The 16,559-nt window shown below is 39.6% G+C and overlaps 1 protein-coding gene and 1 long non-coding RNA gene across 4 annotated transcripts; one reads left to right on the top strand and one right to left on the bottom strand.

The window, feature by feature from the left end:
- Nucleotides 1–929: 929 nt before the first annotated feature.
- On the top strand, nt 930–15,852 carry LOC135094722 (eukaryotic translation initiation factor 2-alpha kinase 3-like). 3 transcript variants are annotated; one of them, XM_063995055.1, is made up of 7 exons: nt 930–1,223; nt 4,407–4,487; nt 4,752–4,854; nt 5,304–5,373; nt 11,074–11,259; nt 11,589–11,756; nt 12,002–15,852. In XM_063995055.1, the coding sequence occupies exons 4-7, from the start codon at nt 5,359–5,361 to the stop codon at nt 12,215–12,217; spliced, it is 585 nt and encodes a 194-aa protein (XP_063851125.1). In that variant the 5' UTR covers nt 930–1,223; nt 4,407–4,487; nt 4,752–4,854; nt 5,304–5,358; the 3' UTR covers nt 12,218–15,852. The 3 variants fall into 3 exon arrangements, with proteins under 3 accessions (XP_063851125.1, XP_063851127.1, XP_063851126.1); XM_063995056.1 differs by lacking the exon at nt 930–1,223 and adding an exon at nt 3,894–3,969; XM_063995057.1 differs by lacking the exons at nt 930–1,223; nt 11,589–11,756; nt 12,002–15,852 and adding an exon at nt 3,695–3,904 and having other exon boundaries at nt 11,074–11,214.
- On the bottom strand, nt 7,559–11,751 carry LOC135094726 (uncharacterized). Its single transcript, XR_010263953.1, has 3 exons — nt 11,632–11,751; nt 11,039–11,187; nt 7,559–10,578 (listed from the first exon to the last, which is right to left on the bottom strand). It is a non-coding gene; the product is annotated as an uncharacterized LOC135094726 (long non-coding RNA).
- Nucleotides 15,853–16,559: the final 707 nt, after the last annotated feature.

Here is a 16,559-nt window from a genome sequence, read left to right as displayed (position 1 = left end):
ATAGTGGTGAAAGAGTGAATAAACTGCTTGACTCTTACATTGGGGAGGTGGACAGAATAGTGGTGAAAGAGTGAATATACTGGTTGACTCTTGTATTGGGGAGGTGGACAGAATAGTGGTGAAAGAATGAATATACTGGTTGACTCTTGCATTGGGGAGGTGGACAGAATAATGGTGAAAGAGTGAATATACTGGTTGACTCTTGTATTGGGGAATTGGACAGAATAGTGGTGAAAGAATTAATATACTGGTTGACTTTTGCATTGAGAAGGTGGACAGAATAGGAGATGAAGGAGTGAAGATATTGGTTAACTCTAGGGAGGTGGACAGGTAGTGAGGTGTGCACCCACTTCCCCTCCAAGGATTCGAGGCAGCAGATTCATAGAACATGGTGTAATGGCCTCATGAAGTTTCTAGATACAAGAGTTGGCAACAGTAAACTTTGAAATTTGAAAGTATAAAATATAGAGAATAAAAATTCCTTCTGATAGTAAATGAATAATAAATTTTGAGGCATTTAGGTTAGATGATAACATATATGATGGATTTAGGCTTAATAAAATAAATTAAGAAGAATTAGTGTTTAGATTACTGTAATAAGAATGGATCAGTAATCAGGTTATTAACGCAAATGTAATTGTGAGTTTTGAAAGCAAACAAGTAAATAAATAAGTGCCTAAATAGATAACGGATGAACAAATATATATATATATATATATATATATATATATATATATATATATATATATATATATATATATATATATATATATATATATATATATATATATATATATATATATATATATATATATATATATATATATATATATATATATATATATATATATATATAAAATAAATAAATAAATGGCGGCTCGTTGGAAAGAGTGAAAAGTTGCTGCTGCCTGACACTTTAAACAGTCAGTGTGTCGCCTCTATGGGTGGTGTTAGTACGCGTCTGTTTCAACTCCCAGCCTGACAGATTTTTTATTTTTATTTTTTTTGTGTGTAACCACGCCTACACAGTGGCTGCCAAGGCTTACCCATGAGTTAAACCTTCTTTAGTTGGTAATGAGGAAGGCGTGGGCTCTAGCAGTGGACACCCGAAGGCAGCAGTGGGTGAAAACAAGCAAAATAAAGAAAAGTTTGGCTGTGAGAAGGTGCTAGACAGCCAGCCATAGTGACAAGGAGGCACCACCACCATCACCACCACAGGGAAGGTAAGGTCAGGAAGTGTTAGAATAAATTTAGGTAACTTAACGTAACTTTTTAATGAATAACTGAACAATCCACGGTTTTAACTCATTTTAACGCATCTCACCTAACCTCCAGCACAATATATCCCTGTGTCAGCCTCGTCTCGTTGCTAAAAACCGTAAAATTTAACTTAATGAAAATGTAAACAATCTGGGTCATCTCTATTTATCAGCCATTATTTATCTTATCTGTGAGTGTTTTAAACCAATACTGTCGCAAAGCGGAGCCACATGACCTAGCTTTAATATCCGCTCGTTAGATATACCTGCCATTACTTAGTTTAAGTTTGGCGAGGGTTTAAATGAGTGAGAAGGGTTGGTCGTCCCCTCCACTGGCCCCCCCAGCCGCCATCTTGGATAAGGCTCCCCGGACCCCCGGTTCCAATATTATTTTTTTTATTTCCTAAGTATTTTATTTCGGCTTGTAGCTAAGATTTTATGGTTTGTAAAAATATTTCGTTGTTTTTTAAGTTATTTGAGCGCGTGTGTTGCATGAAAAGAGGTGATTTTGGCGTTGTTTTTGTGTAAATAAGAGGGCCGTTTTCGGCGTATATTTTTACGGTCCCAAAACTAAATTTTTTATTTTAGCCTGTACTAGGTTCTTATTGCTTTTAAAAAATAGTTGATGTTTTTTTAAGTGTGTTGCCGTCCCGCTCAGTGAAATGCGTGCACCGTACACTTGTTTTTATTCGTGTTCAACTTCCAATAATATTGAATTTTTTTCGGTAATTTTTTTTTATTTGTGCTTGTAGCTCACTTTAAATGGTTTTAGAAAATAGTTCAGATTTTTTAAAGTGTTTTCCGTTATGTTTAAGCCAGAATGGGTGGACATTTGAACGATTTTAAATGGGGTGAAAATTCGAACAGTTTCCAGATACTTCTTTTTAAATATCTTTAATACTACTGCGTTTTGAAATGTGTTGGTATTTGTGGCATTAGTTAATAAATGTGGCAAATCTAAATTTATAAAGCATTCCTGTCTAGCTGCGTTTTTTAGAGGGGTCATTTTCAAAATGAAATACGTACATACGTAAATAACGTTCTCTGTGACGTCATCAACCCCCCCGTGACGTCACAAGGCCCCCCCCAGACCGTGACGTTATCAGAGTAGTACCTTCCGTAACTCCCTTCCAGTCCCTCCCAGTAAATATTCAGTGTTTTTTTCAAGGTATTTCAAGGTGTGTGTGTGTGTGTGTGTGTGTGTGTGTGTGTGTGTGTGTGTGTGTGTGTGTGTGTTGCCTTATTTTTCGTTGTACAGATGGTGATGTAGTGTGTGTGTTGCCTTGTCTTATGTTGTACAGATGCTTATGCAGTGTGTGTGTGTGTGTGTGTGTGTGTGTGTGTGTGTGTGTGTTGTCTTGTCTTTCGTTGTAAAGATGCTTATGCAGTGTGTGTGTGTGTGTGTGTGTGTGTGTGTGTGTGTGTGTGTGTTGCCTTGTCTTTCGTTGTACATATGCTTATGATGTGTGTGTGTGTGTGTGTGTGTGTGTGTGTGTGTGTGTTGCCTTGTCTTTCGTTGTAAAGATGCTTATGCAGTGTGTGTGTGTGTGTGTGTGTTGCCTTGTCTTTCGTTGTACATATGTTTATGCAGTGTGTGTGTGTGTGTGTGTGTGTGTGTGTGTGTGTGTGTGTGTGTGTGTGTGTGTGTGTGTGTTGCCTTGTCTTTCGTTGTACATATGCTTATGCAGTGTGTGTGTGTGTGTGTGTGTGTGTGTTGCCTTGTCTTTCGTTGTACATATGCTTATGCAGTGTGTGAGTGTGTGTGTGTGTGTGTGTGTGTTGCCTTGTCTTTCGTTGTAAAGATGCTTATGCAGTGTGTGTGTGTGTGTGTGTGTTGCCTTGTCTTTCGTTGTACATATGTTTATGCAGTGTGTGTGTGTGATGTAGATGTGTAATAATACACATCTACTTTACCGCAAGTCAGGCCAGTTTTCCTCAGCACTCCCTCTCTTTTCCAGCCGCGCGTGAGGGCAGAACACTCATAGCGCTTTTTTTTTTCTATCTGCACCGACATCTTGTGTGGGCGAGGGAGAGGGAGAGGGAGGGAGTCACAGAACTTGCCGTCTGTGAACGAGTAACAATAAAGAAATTACTGGCGGAGTCTCTCTCTCTCTCTCTCTCTCTCTCTCTCTCTCTCTCTCTCTCTCTCTCTCTCTCTCTCTCTCTCTCTCTCTCTCTCTCTCTCTCTCTCTCTATATATATATATATATATATATATATATATATATATATATATATATATATATATATATATATATATATATATATATATATATATATATATATATATATATATATATTTATATATATATATAAAACCTAAATTCTGCTGTATTTGGAAAGTGGCAGTTTTGCATAATATTTGGAATAATTACATATGTATGATAATTTTACCAGAAGTACAGTAATTTCAACCGGTGTAGTACGATAATGTGGCCAAAACAATCTGGCAACTCTGCCCCACATGGAAGCAGACAAAAGCGCGGGAAGGGAACCACAACAAATAGTGTAGTACATATCCTGTGATCTTTGTGTCAGTGTGCGTGATGGTGTCCAATGCCAGCGAGCCAAGCATGAGGGTGAACGGCGCCCTGCTGCCCATGTACACAGGCCAGAAGGTGGTGTTAGTGGGCACCGTGGCACAGGTGAGGACAGTGGTGGTGGTGGTGGTGGCAGGCCGGCTTATTTCACCTCCTCACTCGTTGTGTTTGTTAGTTACTCTTCATGTTTTTATTGTTATTCTTCTAGAGGGGAGAGATATGGGGAATAGGGAGAGGAGCGAGGGTGAGAGAGGCAAGGAACGAGAGACGGGGGAGAGAAGCAAGGGAGAGAGAGACAAAGTAGCCTGGGAGAGGAGAGGGGAGGGGAAGAGGAGCTAGGGAGAGAAAGAGAGACGGGAGAAAGGCAAGCAGGGAGAGAGAGGGAGTCGGGAGGAGAGTTAAGGAAAAAGAGAGAGAGAGAGAGAGAGAAGCGTGCTCCTCGCTCCTTGTTGAGTCATGATAAAAAGTTGAGATTCCTTACTGCCATATAACAGTTCATTTATTGACATCACCACTGCACCTCTCTACTTCTCTCTTCCAGCACTTGTAATTACCTCTCAATCCAGACAGTTTGGTGGTGACAAATCTCATTATTTCTCCTCACCAGGTTGACCCCTCTGGCTCCTCTCTGATGGTGAAAGCAAGTGACGGCAAGATGGTGATGGTGACCCTGCCCAACCCCCTCCAGGTACTGCCATGCACCTTCACCACTGTCATTACCATCATTATCACCAGCAGGAAATGCACGAGGGTGTGATAATGGATTACAATAGAACCAAACATGGTAAAAAACCTAGGAAGTAACTTTTATATAGAACTAACCTAACCAAACTTTAAACATCCTCGTCATCCACTAAACTAACTCGGAAGGAGGTAATGCAATACAGTAGAACATAAACACTTGCTAATATTAATCCAACTTAACCTAATTCCTCCTTTTCTCATCCTGCAGGACAACTTGGAGGGCGTCATTGAGGTGCACGGTGTGGGTCAGGGGCAGAAGGTGATGTGCCAGAGTTACATCACGTTCCCCCAAATGCAGGCCGACAAGTTTGGTGAGTAGCTGGCCTCCTCCTTTTGCCGTATTCAGAAATGGTTTACTCTCTCACTGTGACTGTTTTTCAAGGCCACAGATGATTAGCCGGGTGCTCAAGAGTGTTTCTCCTGTTAATTATGTATAAATCTTGTTAATCTGTCACTAGAACCATAGAAACACTCTTAACATCCCTGTAGCCTCACCATGACTGTTTTCCAAGGTCACAGAGATGATTAGCCAGGTTCTTAAGGGTGTTTCTCTTGTTAATCTGTCACTAGAACCATAGAAACACTTGAAAACCCATGTCAATTCAATTAGAGTCTTTTGAAAGTATTGGAGCTGTGGCGCAGAGGTGTTTCAGAATATGGTCTGGTGTGATAGGAAACTGATGATGATAAATACTACTAATAATAAATAAGTTAACGTAAGGAAGGCCACAAGACTGAAGTGGTGGGTGTTGTGTTACAGATGCAGCACTGTACGATGAAGCGCTCAAGCTTATTCAGTCTGTGAGGGACAACCCATGGAAGCCAGATATGTAAGATTGTGTGTGTGTGTGTGTGTGTAAAATTTTGTCACTCTAATTATGTGATAGTGTGTGTGTGTGTGTGTGTAAGGTAGCCATTAGTTCCATCATATATTTGAAGCATTTTTTCATAGCAGTGCAAGAATTAGGGGTCCCATCCAATGACACATAAGTAAATGAAGTATATTTTTGTGTCCTGCCGAGTGGATAGGTGGACAGACAGGACACAGATTGATGAAGGTGAAACTGTTCATTCTAAAGTCTCCATCTGATGTTCCAGTGAGGAATTTTGATATAGAAATTGATGGAATATTGAGTAGGAAAGAGCAATTGTTCCGTCTCACCCTGCCTTGACTGGCTTGGTGGTACTGGGTCTTGTGGCAGTCACTTCACTGAGTTAATAATTATTCAGCTAATAGAGGAAAGTTTAGTTATCTTCATACTGTCAATATTTAGGTGTACTGTTTTGTTTTGGAATGTAAGGTCAAAAATAGGTAGTGTCCATGCTGTCAGGTTTATAATTACTGTTTTGTTTTGAAATGTAGCAAGGTTAATTCAGCCACAACATGATGAATGGTTCCGCAGAGTGGTGGTTATTTCACTGCTGTTTGTGGTTTGTCTCTCGTTGTCTTTTACTTTCAAGTCTAGGAAGTTTATTTGATTATTATTATTATTATTGTTATTTTATTTATTTTTTTACGGTTTTGTTTTGAAATGTATCAAGGTTAATTCAGCCACAATGTAACGAATGGTTCTACACGCTGGTTATTTCACTGCTGTTTTTTATTCGTCTTCCGCCGTCTTTTATTTTGAAATATACCAAGTTTAATTCTTCCACAATTTGGTGAATAGTTTTTCACTCGTGTTTATGGCTTAAGATTGTCATTCATTGTCTGATTGAACAAAATGAAGTACTGACACATTCATGAGAGTCTTTCATTCTTATGTCTACTTTCCTCAGAGCTTCATTAGTTGTGATGGATGGTCATTGACATGTGACAGTTGATGCAGAGACACATCCCAGCCAGGCTAAGGAAACACAACAAACTTTGCTTCTTTGACAGCTTTTGCAGTCAAGCTTAGTTTTGTTAGATATTAACAAGTTCAGTGATGGCTAGTCACACACACAGAACAATTAGCACAGAAACATCCCAGTTAGGCAAATGAAACAAACAACACTAAACACTTTCTAAACCAAACTTCTTGTCCTATCCACTCCTACGCTGATGATACCACCCTGCACTTTTCCACGTCTTTTCATAGACGTCCAACCCTTCAAGAGGTAAACATATCCCGCAGGGAAGCCACAGAACGCTTGACTTCTGATCTTTCTAAAATTTCTGATTGGGGCAGAGCAAACTTGGTATTGTTCAATGCCTCAAAAACTCAATTCCTCCATCTATCAACTCGACACAACCTTCCAGACAACTATCCCCTCTTCTTCAATGACACTCAACTGTCCCCCTCTTCTACACTGAACATCCTTGGTCTGTCCTTTACTTATAATCTGAACTGGAAACTTCACATCTCATCTCTAGCTAAAACAGCTTCTATGAAGTTAGGTGTTCTGAGACGTCTCCGCCAGTTTTTCTCACCCCCCAGCTGCTAACTCTGTACAAGGGCCTTATCCGTCCATGTATGGAGTATGCTTCACATGTCTGGGGGGGTTCCACTCATACTGCTCTTCTAGACAGGGTGGAATCAAAAGCTTTTCTCAATCATTCATCCCTTTCTCTGGTAAACTCTGGAACTCCCTGCCTGCTTCTGTATTTCCACCTTCCTATGACTTGAATTCCTTCAAGAGGGAGGTTTCAAGACACTTATTCATCAATTTTTGACCACTGCTTTGACCCTTTTATGGGACTGGCATTTCAGTGGGCATTTTTTTTTATTAGATTTTTGTTGCTCTTGGCCAGTGTCCTTCCTACATAAAAAAAAAAAAAAGTCTTCTTTGACTTTTTTTCTTTCTACTTTGAAATCAACTTTAGTTTCCTTATAATTAGTATGTTCTGTGCTGCATTCAGTCATTCACACAGCACTCAGACACATCCCAGCTAGGCCAGTGAAACAAACAAACCTTACTCCTTCAATAGCTTCTCATTGTATTTTGAAGTCAAGGCTGATCTTATAAATGAGTAACTCCTCTGATCAACTGTCACAACAAACACATCCCAGGTAGGCCAACAAAACTAGCAGCAAACTTTACTTCTTTATTTTAGGGGGATATATATTGAAAACAATACTCAAAGAAATACAACAGCAGCCTTACTTTATATTATGGAGCAGGTGGCACCGTTGCATGTAAAATAGAAACTTTTACTAACGCGTAGATTTCACTTATGTACAGCAGCTCCTCACCCTTACAACAAACAGTACTGTGGATCTCCGAGATTGCAAATAAGGGAACTGACAATGGTGATGAGTCAAACAGAATCCAAACCGGTCTTAAAAATGTCTTGGAATATTTTGACACTTACAGTACAGTGGCCAGCATTCTGAAACACCTTGCTCTCTCACCACGACTATTTTCCAAGGCCACAGAGATGATTAGCCAGGTTCTCTAGAGTATTTCTCCTGTTAATAATGTAGAAATGTTGTTAATCTCTCACTAGAACCATAAAAAAACATTCGTAAAACTCATTTCACTTTAACTAGAGCCTTTTGAAAGTAGTGAAAGTATGGCGCAGAAGTGTTTCAAAATACAAGCAAGTTTGATAAGACAGATGCCTTTTTTGAGTGAAGTGAATATTCTTTTTAGTTTACATTTGTTCTCAGTTATAAAACGTCATATGGAATCTAAACCTGGCTTGAAAGAAGGTTTAATGTTCTATCACTCACAGTATAAAGCTAGTTAAGATTGAAACCCTTTTGGAGTGGAGCAAATATTCCTAGCCATCAGTTTAACTTTAGCTCTCTGTTATAAAAAGTCTCATGGAATCCAAACCCATCTTGATTTGATTTGTACATGTATAAAGGATCAAACAGATGGAAATAAGGGAAACTTCAGTCAGCTCTCTTGAATTCAAACTTACCTACAGTGAATACTCTTACTCAGTTACCAAGAAATGTCAGGTGGAAACACACACACACACAATGGCCACGACTCACGTCCCAGATAAATGATGTTAATCCTTTGTTAATTGTTTTTTCAGCCTCATTACGCAGAGTGTAAATTACAAAACGTCATGTTCAAGACGTGTGTTCCAACCCTGGCCTTGTTCTTTATAAAATTAATTGTTTGTACACCAGCAGCTCATGTGGTGCTCCAGCTGATAATAGACCACTGTGTTCTCTCAACCTAGGAAAGAAGGAAGAGCTCATTGCTTTTTGTACTCCAGCTGATAATATTAGAGCAGGTGCTGTTTTATTCTCTCAACCTAGGAAGGAAGGAAGGAAGGAATGGTCTTGCCTTTTGTTCTTAAGCTGACAATATTTGACCAGGTGCCGTTCTCTCAGAATAGGAAGTCCGAAAGGGTCTTGCCAACAGTATCACACCACATGCAGTTCTCTCAAAATAAAAAGTATGAAAGGGTCTGTAGCTTTTTGTAAGTTAAAAGACACACAACAGCAAAGTGTTGTGGCATCAATCAGTGCTACCTCTCCCACCACACATTTGCAAGGAGCCAGGAGTGACCTCACAACCTTCTGGCATTGACATAACACTGTATGCACCACAGGGCCACCCAGCCTGCTCTCACTCTTTCTCTCTCTCTCCTCTCATGACTTACACCTAATCAAACATTGCACAGTAGATCAGAATTGTTTTTCACCAGATAAGAGATCGCAGTGACTGGCAGAAGTGTCTCTTACGTGTGTGTGTGTGTGTGTGTGTGTGTGATGGTAACACTGGTGATGAGAATGATGTGGGAGAATTATATATAGGATGTGATAATATGGATATACATGAGTGTGAGAGGACATGAAGAAAGAAAAGAGGAGGAGGAAAGATTAAGAGGAGACTGTTCCCTGTTACTGTGGTGTGCCGAGGTTCCTGGGGTGCAAGAGGGTGGTCCATGAGACTCCCTTTCCACCATGGCTGAGAGTGTGAATGGTGTGTGCGGTGATCTTTCCACCAGGGGCCAACAGGGCTGAGTGTGTGCATGTGTGTGTGGTGCTCTGTCTGGGCTGCCCCATGTAGGATTGCTGGTCTGGTATGGATAGGAAGGATATGATGTGCATATACATGGTTGAGGGAAGTGTCAGGGCAATGATAGGGAAGAAAAGGAGGAGGAGAAGGAAACCCAGATGTGGACAATGTATTAATTCTTCTCTTACCCAAGATGCAAAAGACAATCCTGGTTTCCATGCTGTTTATAAAGTTTGTTTTTAATATAAATTCTGCAGTTTTGGCAAAAAATTATATTTTTCTGATAGTGTAATTATTTTTCCCCATTTATTTGCAAGTAGTTCAATTGTGTTTCTCTAATAAAAAAAAGGGGAAATGTTGGAGATAATGTAGTAAACTTTGGGAAACTCCAGAAAACAAGAAAAATTTTGTAAATACCAGAGAAAAGAAAAATCTGGTACACCCCATTTGAAAAGTAAAGAAAAATTTAGTCAGCTAGTGAGAAAACAAAATTTATTAATAAAGCAAAGAAAAATAAAAATCTTAAGTAAAAAGGAAAAGCAAAAAATAATAAAGTCCACTTGAGTCAATAGAATAAACACACAAGAGCAGTAATTTAACACTCAATAACGGAGAACTGCATGGTGGGAGGAGTGGTGGTGGGCGGCAGGGCAGGCAGCAGACACAAACCCTTTTAGTACGGCATAGAGACCCACAAAACACAACACTATTCCCCGGCTGCCTTCACACAGACGGCTGACAACTAAACCATCAAGGAAACACAAGATAAACAGAATAAGTTAACCACAAAAGCTCCAATAAGTCACTAAAATAATCCTCACCATCAACAACAAACAAGTCTGATATGAAGGAATGTAGAGAGTTCCTCGAAAATAATAACCAGTTCTCTAAAGATGCTAAGGATGACGTGTGACTGGCTGACTGATGGACTGGCTGGCTGGTTTGGCTACCTCTCAGTCGCGTCACTAAACAAGACTTGGCCCGGGGAACTAAACTTGAGTCCTCTAATAGTTGTGCGCCACGAGGGAAGGGGAGCGTGTCTAGTCGATCTCGTACACGTTGGTCTTCATCTGTGTCTCTTGGGAGAAGGTGATTGGGGCGCCGTCTGATGTGCTCACCACTCCCAGCACCTGAGGGACAAAAGTCATCACTCAATGGAACACTTGAAGGAGACTGTGGGTGGGGAATGTGATGAGTGTGACTGACTGGGCTGAGACTGTGGGTGGGGAATGTGATGAATGGTGACCGACTGGGCTGAGACTGTGGGTGGGGAATGTGATGAATGGTGACCGACTGGGCTGAGGGGAATATAGATTTTACATGTGTTAGAGAACGCAGAACTTGAATTGATGGTGTATTGTGATGAAACTGATTAGAACTGTAACTATTTTCTCTCTCTCTCTCTCTCTCTCTCTCTCTCTCTCTCTCTCTCTCTCTCTCTCTCTCTCTCTCTCTCTCTCTCTCTCTCTCTCTCTCTCTCTCTCTCTCTCTCTCTCTCTCTCTCTCTCTCTCTCTTTATATACCTAATCCTTCTCTCTCTCTTTTGCCTCTTTCATCCAATATCTCTTTCTTTCTCTCACTCTCCCCTACCTCCACAACTAATTCTCTCTCTGTCTCTCCTGCAGCCGTCCAACATTTTCTTCTCCTTGGAGGGCAAAGTGAAGGTGGGTGACTTCGGCCTGGTCACCACCATCGCGGAGGAGGAGGAGCAGCAGGCCGCCTACACGCCTGCCACACACCTGCAGAGGTTCCCCACTGAGCGCACGCATACTCATCGTGTTGGAACTCGCCTCTACATGAGTCCAGAGCAGGTATGTGGTGTTAGTCTAACCTAACCTGCATTAACCTAAACTAACCTGACCAAATCTAAACTAACCTAACTAAACTTAAATTACCCTAACCAAACCTAACCTAACCTGATCTAATCAAACCTAAACTAGACTAACTTCAGCCTAAACTGACCTAAACCAAATCGAAATTAACCTAAGAATATGTAAACTAACCTAACTTAAACTAATCTAACTAACTTAAACCAAAACTGATCTAAACCAAGTCAAAATTAACCTAAGAATATGTAAACTAACGTAACCTAACCTAACCTAACCACACCACACACAGTCACCTCTCTTGTCATTGTCAGGTGAGTGGGCAGGTGTACGACTACAAGGTGGACATCTACTCACTGGGCCTGGTGTTCTTTGAGATGCTGGTGCCCTTTGGGACGGGCATGGAGCGCCTGGCCGTCATGACGCGGCTCAGGGAGGAGCTGCTCTTCCCTCCAAAGTTTGAGGACAACTTCCCTGATGAGGTGAGACAGATGGGAGGAATTGGTGAGGTGAAGCTGTTTGGTTTGTGTTTTTACTGTAACTTTTTAAAAACAGCAATTCTCTCCTGATCTTTCTGTGTTGATGCGTGAGAACAGCAACTTGTCCTGACCTTTCTGTGCCTTGATGTGTGAGAACACCAATTTTGTCTTGACTTCTCTGTGCCTATTGTTAGCTGCAGCAAACTTTACCAACTTTCCCGTGCCTTAACACACATCCCGCCCCGCAGAGCTCCCTCCTCAAGCTGATGCTGTCCCGGGACCCAGCGTGCCGCCCCACCACACGCGGCCTGAGAGCCCGGCGGCCGCTGCGTCCCCTGCAGGGCCGCAGCGTGGAGGACATCTTGCCAGAGGACCACTTCCGCCTGTCCCGCCAACGCTCCCACTTCACCGCCTCCTCCTCTTCCACTACATCACTCTCCACCTCCTCCACCACCTCCACTTGATGAAGTATTCCTCCATGAGTTGTGTCATGAGTTGTAATTACAGCAAAATCCCTCTCATCCGGCATTCGAGTATCCGGCAGCTTCAAGTATCCGGCACATTTTTCCCCGAGCCTTAAAATCAATAAAAAATCAATGTGTACTCATAAAATCGATTAAAATTCACACACGAGGCATACTTTGTCCCCTCGCCACCGGAGCGCACTGCTTTGCGCCACCCGCGGCCCACTGCACTGTGTTTACTCAGTGACTCAGTCCCGCGTGTGCACTGTTTATCGCCTGACGCCTTCATCATGCCTAAAGTTGTAGAAAAGAGGAAGCGTGTTGTGCTTACACTTAAGCAGCTGATCTTTGTTATGGTAAGATGCGTGAGTGTAGGGTGGTGATTGTGGACATAACTTCACTTCTATTCAAGTATCCGGCATGTCGGCGGTCCCGTTGATGCCGGATAAGAGGGATTTTACTGTATCATTCTTTTTTATCCTTCATTTATCTCTGCCTCTTCCTCCTCCTCCTGCTCCTCCTCTTCCTCTTCCTCCACTTGATTGAACGTTCCTCTTTCGTCTGTCTGTGTGTGTGTGTGTGTGTGTGTGTGTGTGTGTGTGTGTGTGTTTTTAATTAGTAGTATTATGAGTGTAAATAATGTTAACGTGATGTGTCTTTGGGGGGAGAGGCAGGGGAATGTATTGTGAAGTAATGAGTGATGCTATTCCAGATACAGCTGTGATATTAATGGGTTCCGGACATACACACACACACACACACACCTAGGTAACTACAACTAGGTAAATAAACACACACACACACACATACACTAGGGATGGGCCAGCATTTCTACATTAATTTCACTCATAAACAATTTTAAATAACCTGAGACATCTAATATAAACAACGGCAGTAACGTAACTTACATTGTAATTCATTATCTACATTTACACTTCTAAGATAACTTCCTCCCTACAAAAATCTAACATGACAACTTCTCATGTGAATTATATTGTAGGTTTAAATCTTGTAGGGTGAATATTTTTAAAAGTTTACCAAATGGGGCATTGAAAAGTTGCAGTACATTAGATGCACCTATGTTGTTGATGTCACAAGGGGTTCATAGCTAGTCTTGGCAATACTGATACAATCCTTCCATGCTTTTAAGGGTCTTGTATGGTCTTATTGTTTTTGTTTAAGCAGCCCTGTATGTAAATAGGTAGATTTGGTATTGTTATTTATTTATTATTGATTTGTTTATTTATTTATTTTATTTGTGTTTTTTATTTGAAAGTAGCCATATTCTTAAGGTTTTTATGGTTCTGTTTATTATTATTTGGGCTGTCCTGTGTTTGTGATTGCTGGACTGATATATAAATGGGTAGTTTTATTATTATTATTTTATTTATTTATTTTTTTATTATTTTTGATATTTTTATTATTTTCTTGTTTATTTTTGTCTTATTTATTTAGCCTGCCTGGCATACAGTTAGATTTATTGTTATTTTCTTGTTTATTTGTTTATATTGTTTTATTTTATTTACTGTTTGTTTAGTTAATGATTTAGTGTTATTGGTATTTTTTGTGTTTATTTGTGTATTCGGTTTTATTTATAGCTATTTATTTATTTATTTTTATTTATTTATTTTTTTTAGTTTAGAGTCTGGCCAACAGGGAAAAACTAACAACAATTAACCCAAAATTACAATTACTATTTATATATCGTTACTTTTCATATTAAGGAGACTGGCCAAGGCAGAAAAAAAAGTTCCTGAGGTGTCTAATACTCCTCTTTTGAGATAGAAACACTGACAGGCAGAGTCCCAGAGTGCACCAGTGAAGGGGTGAAACAATGACAATACTGCCTGGCTCTTGCACTAGTGAGGTGGACAGAATAGGGATGAGAATAAAGAGAAATTGTCATAGGAAATACAAACTGGCAGATTTTAGAGTGTAACAGTGAAGGGGTTGAAAAAGTGGAGGTACTGTTTAGCTCTTGCACTAGTGGGGTGGACAGAATAGGAGAGGATTCTTAAAAGTTTGGCATTGTTAGCTTGAAAGATTATACTTGAAAGATTATTACATGTTGAAAGGACAGAATAGGGATGAAAATATATAGAAAGTCTTGTAAAGATACTGGTTAACTCTTGTACTAGTGAGGTAGACAGAATAGGAGGGCATTCTAAGAAGTTTGGCAGTGTTAGTTTGAAAGGCAATACTTAAAAAGACTTATTACATATTTAAAGGACAGAATAGGGGTGAAAATAAATGAGAATAAGTAGAAAGTCTTGTTATCAGGGGGACATGAGAAAACTTTTGGCAGTGGTACTTTAAAAGTCAATACTTAAAAAGATTACTACATATTTAAAGTAACCGGTGATACTTAAAAAGATTACTACTCATTTAAAGAACAGAATAGGGATGTGAATAAGTGAAAATAAGCAGAAAAGTTTGGCAGTTTAAGTTTTAAAGAAGCATTAACGCTTAAAACAAAACGACAGAACAGTGAAGATAAGTAAGAAGCCTTTTAATAAGAAGAGATTCTATAAAATTTACCAGTATTAGTTTAAAAGGTCATAAAAGATTACTATATACTAAAAGACAACATTAGACCTACATCCATCACACAATGGCAAAACAGGTACAAACAACACGAGATCTTCAGGTCCCAATGAGAGTGTTTGTATTTGTGGTGGTAACACTGCACGCCAAAGACACCTCATATGTTTGTTTGCTGCCGAACACTGAAGGTTGACTTAGACGTGTGGAATCAAACAGCTGTGTGCGTTGTGAGTAGTTGTGAATACGTTACTTATGCCTAAAAAAGTGTGCAAAAAATATCTGTGACATTTAGGTGAGTTAGAGAGGAGGTGAAGAGACAGAAAGAGGTGAGATGAAGCGAGATGAGTTTGTTACCGACTTTTTTCACCTCACATCACCTCTGTCTCTCTCCTGAACCTCTAAAAAAATATCTATAATGCATTTAGACAAGTTAGGAAGGAGGTTAAGAGAGAGAGGTGAGATGAAGTGAGAATATTCCTATGTATTTTCTCTCATAACACCTCATATCACCTTTTGTCTCCCCCGAACCTCTAAAAATATCAACAATGAGACATTTAGACAAGTTAGGAAGGTTAAGAGAGAGAGAGAGGTGAGATGAAGTGAGATTATTCCTGTCTCTCTCCCAGCTTAAACTTTTAAAAATATTTATAATGAGAAATGTAGACAAGTTAGAGAGGTTTAGAGAGATAGAGGTGAGATGAAGTGAGATTATTGTTTTGTTTCTTGCCTAACACCTTTCTCTCTCTCCTTCTCTTGGCCTCTGCCTCCTCAAAAAGAGCCTATATTAATGAACTGGTGATGGTACGTGCCTATAATAGCTTGTAACAACATTTCATCATAAAATCTGCCAATCAATGCTGGTTGAATTATAATCATTGTCATTCCTCATGCTAAGCTTAGTATTATTATTATTATTATCATGTCATGCATTACTCCTTTCATTTGTTTCCTGCACTGTCATTTGTGCAGGAAATATCATGATGTTTTGGTTGCAAGAGTCCATGTATATATAGATTGAGCCATCGTATTCATGTTTTTCATTGTGTAGTGTTGTAAATATACTTTATCTGTAAATAAAAAATGTATCATATGACATTTGTTTATTTTATTGTATGTGTGTTAGGTTAGGTTAGCATAGTCTATATACAAGCTCTTAGCAGTGCATATATATCACAGACAGATTGTTAGACAGTAAATTAATTTGAAGTAGAACCAATTGTTGTGTGTGTGTTAGGTTAGCCTATTACACCCTTATCTTAGAAATATTCCTTTGTACATGCTTATGTACCACAGGCAGATAGACAGTGATTAGGGAGGTGGATGGAATAGATGGTGAAAGAGTGAATATACTGCTTGACTCTTACATTGGGGAGGTGGACAGAATAGTGGTGAAAGAATTAATAAACTGGTTGACTCTTGCATTGGGGAGGTGGACAGAATAGGAGATGAAGGAGTGAAGATATTGGTTAACTCTAGGGAGGTGGACAGGTAGTGAGGTGTGCACCCACTTCCCCTCCAAGGATTCGAGGCAGCAGATTCATAGAACATGGTGTAATGGCCTCATGAAGTTTCTAGATACAAGAGTTGGCAACAGTAAACTTTGAAATTTGAAAGTATAAAATATAGGGAATAAAAATTCCTTCTGATAGTAAATGAATAATAAATTTTGAGGCATTTAGGTTAGATGATAACATATATGATGGATTTAGGCTTAATAAAATAAATTAAGAAGAATTAGTGTTTAGATTACTATAATAAGAATGGATCAGTAATCAGGTTATTAACGCAAATGTAATTG

This window comes from Scylla paramamosain, chromosome 46 (genome assembly GCF_035594125.1).
Source record: "Scylla paramamosain isolate STU-SP2022 chromosome 46, ASM3559412v1, whole genome shotgun sequence".
NCBI lineage: Eukaryota > Metazoa > Arthropoda > Malacostraca > Decapoda > Portunidae > Scylla > Scylla paramamosain.
Note: the sequence above shows the minus strand (reverse complement) of the source record. Positions and strands in the feature narration are given on the sequence as shown.

What these genes read in the sequence shown, in the direction of transcription:
- LOC135094722 (XM_063995055.1), top strand. An exon ending in TCTACATGAGTCCAGAGCAG is followed by an intron (nt 11,260 to 11,588) that starts GTATGTGGTGTT and finishes TGTCATTGTCAG; the next exon opens with GTGAGTGGGCAGGTGTACGA. An exon ending in AGGACAACTTCCCTGATGAG is followed by an intron (nt 11,757 to 12,001) that starts GTGAGACAGATG and finishes CCCGCCCCGCAG; the next exon opens with AGCTCCCTCCTCAAGCTGAT.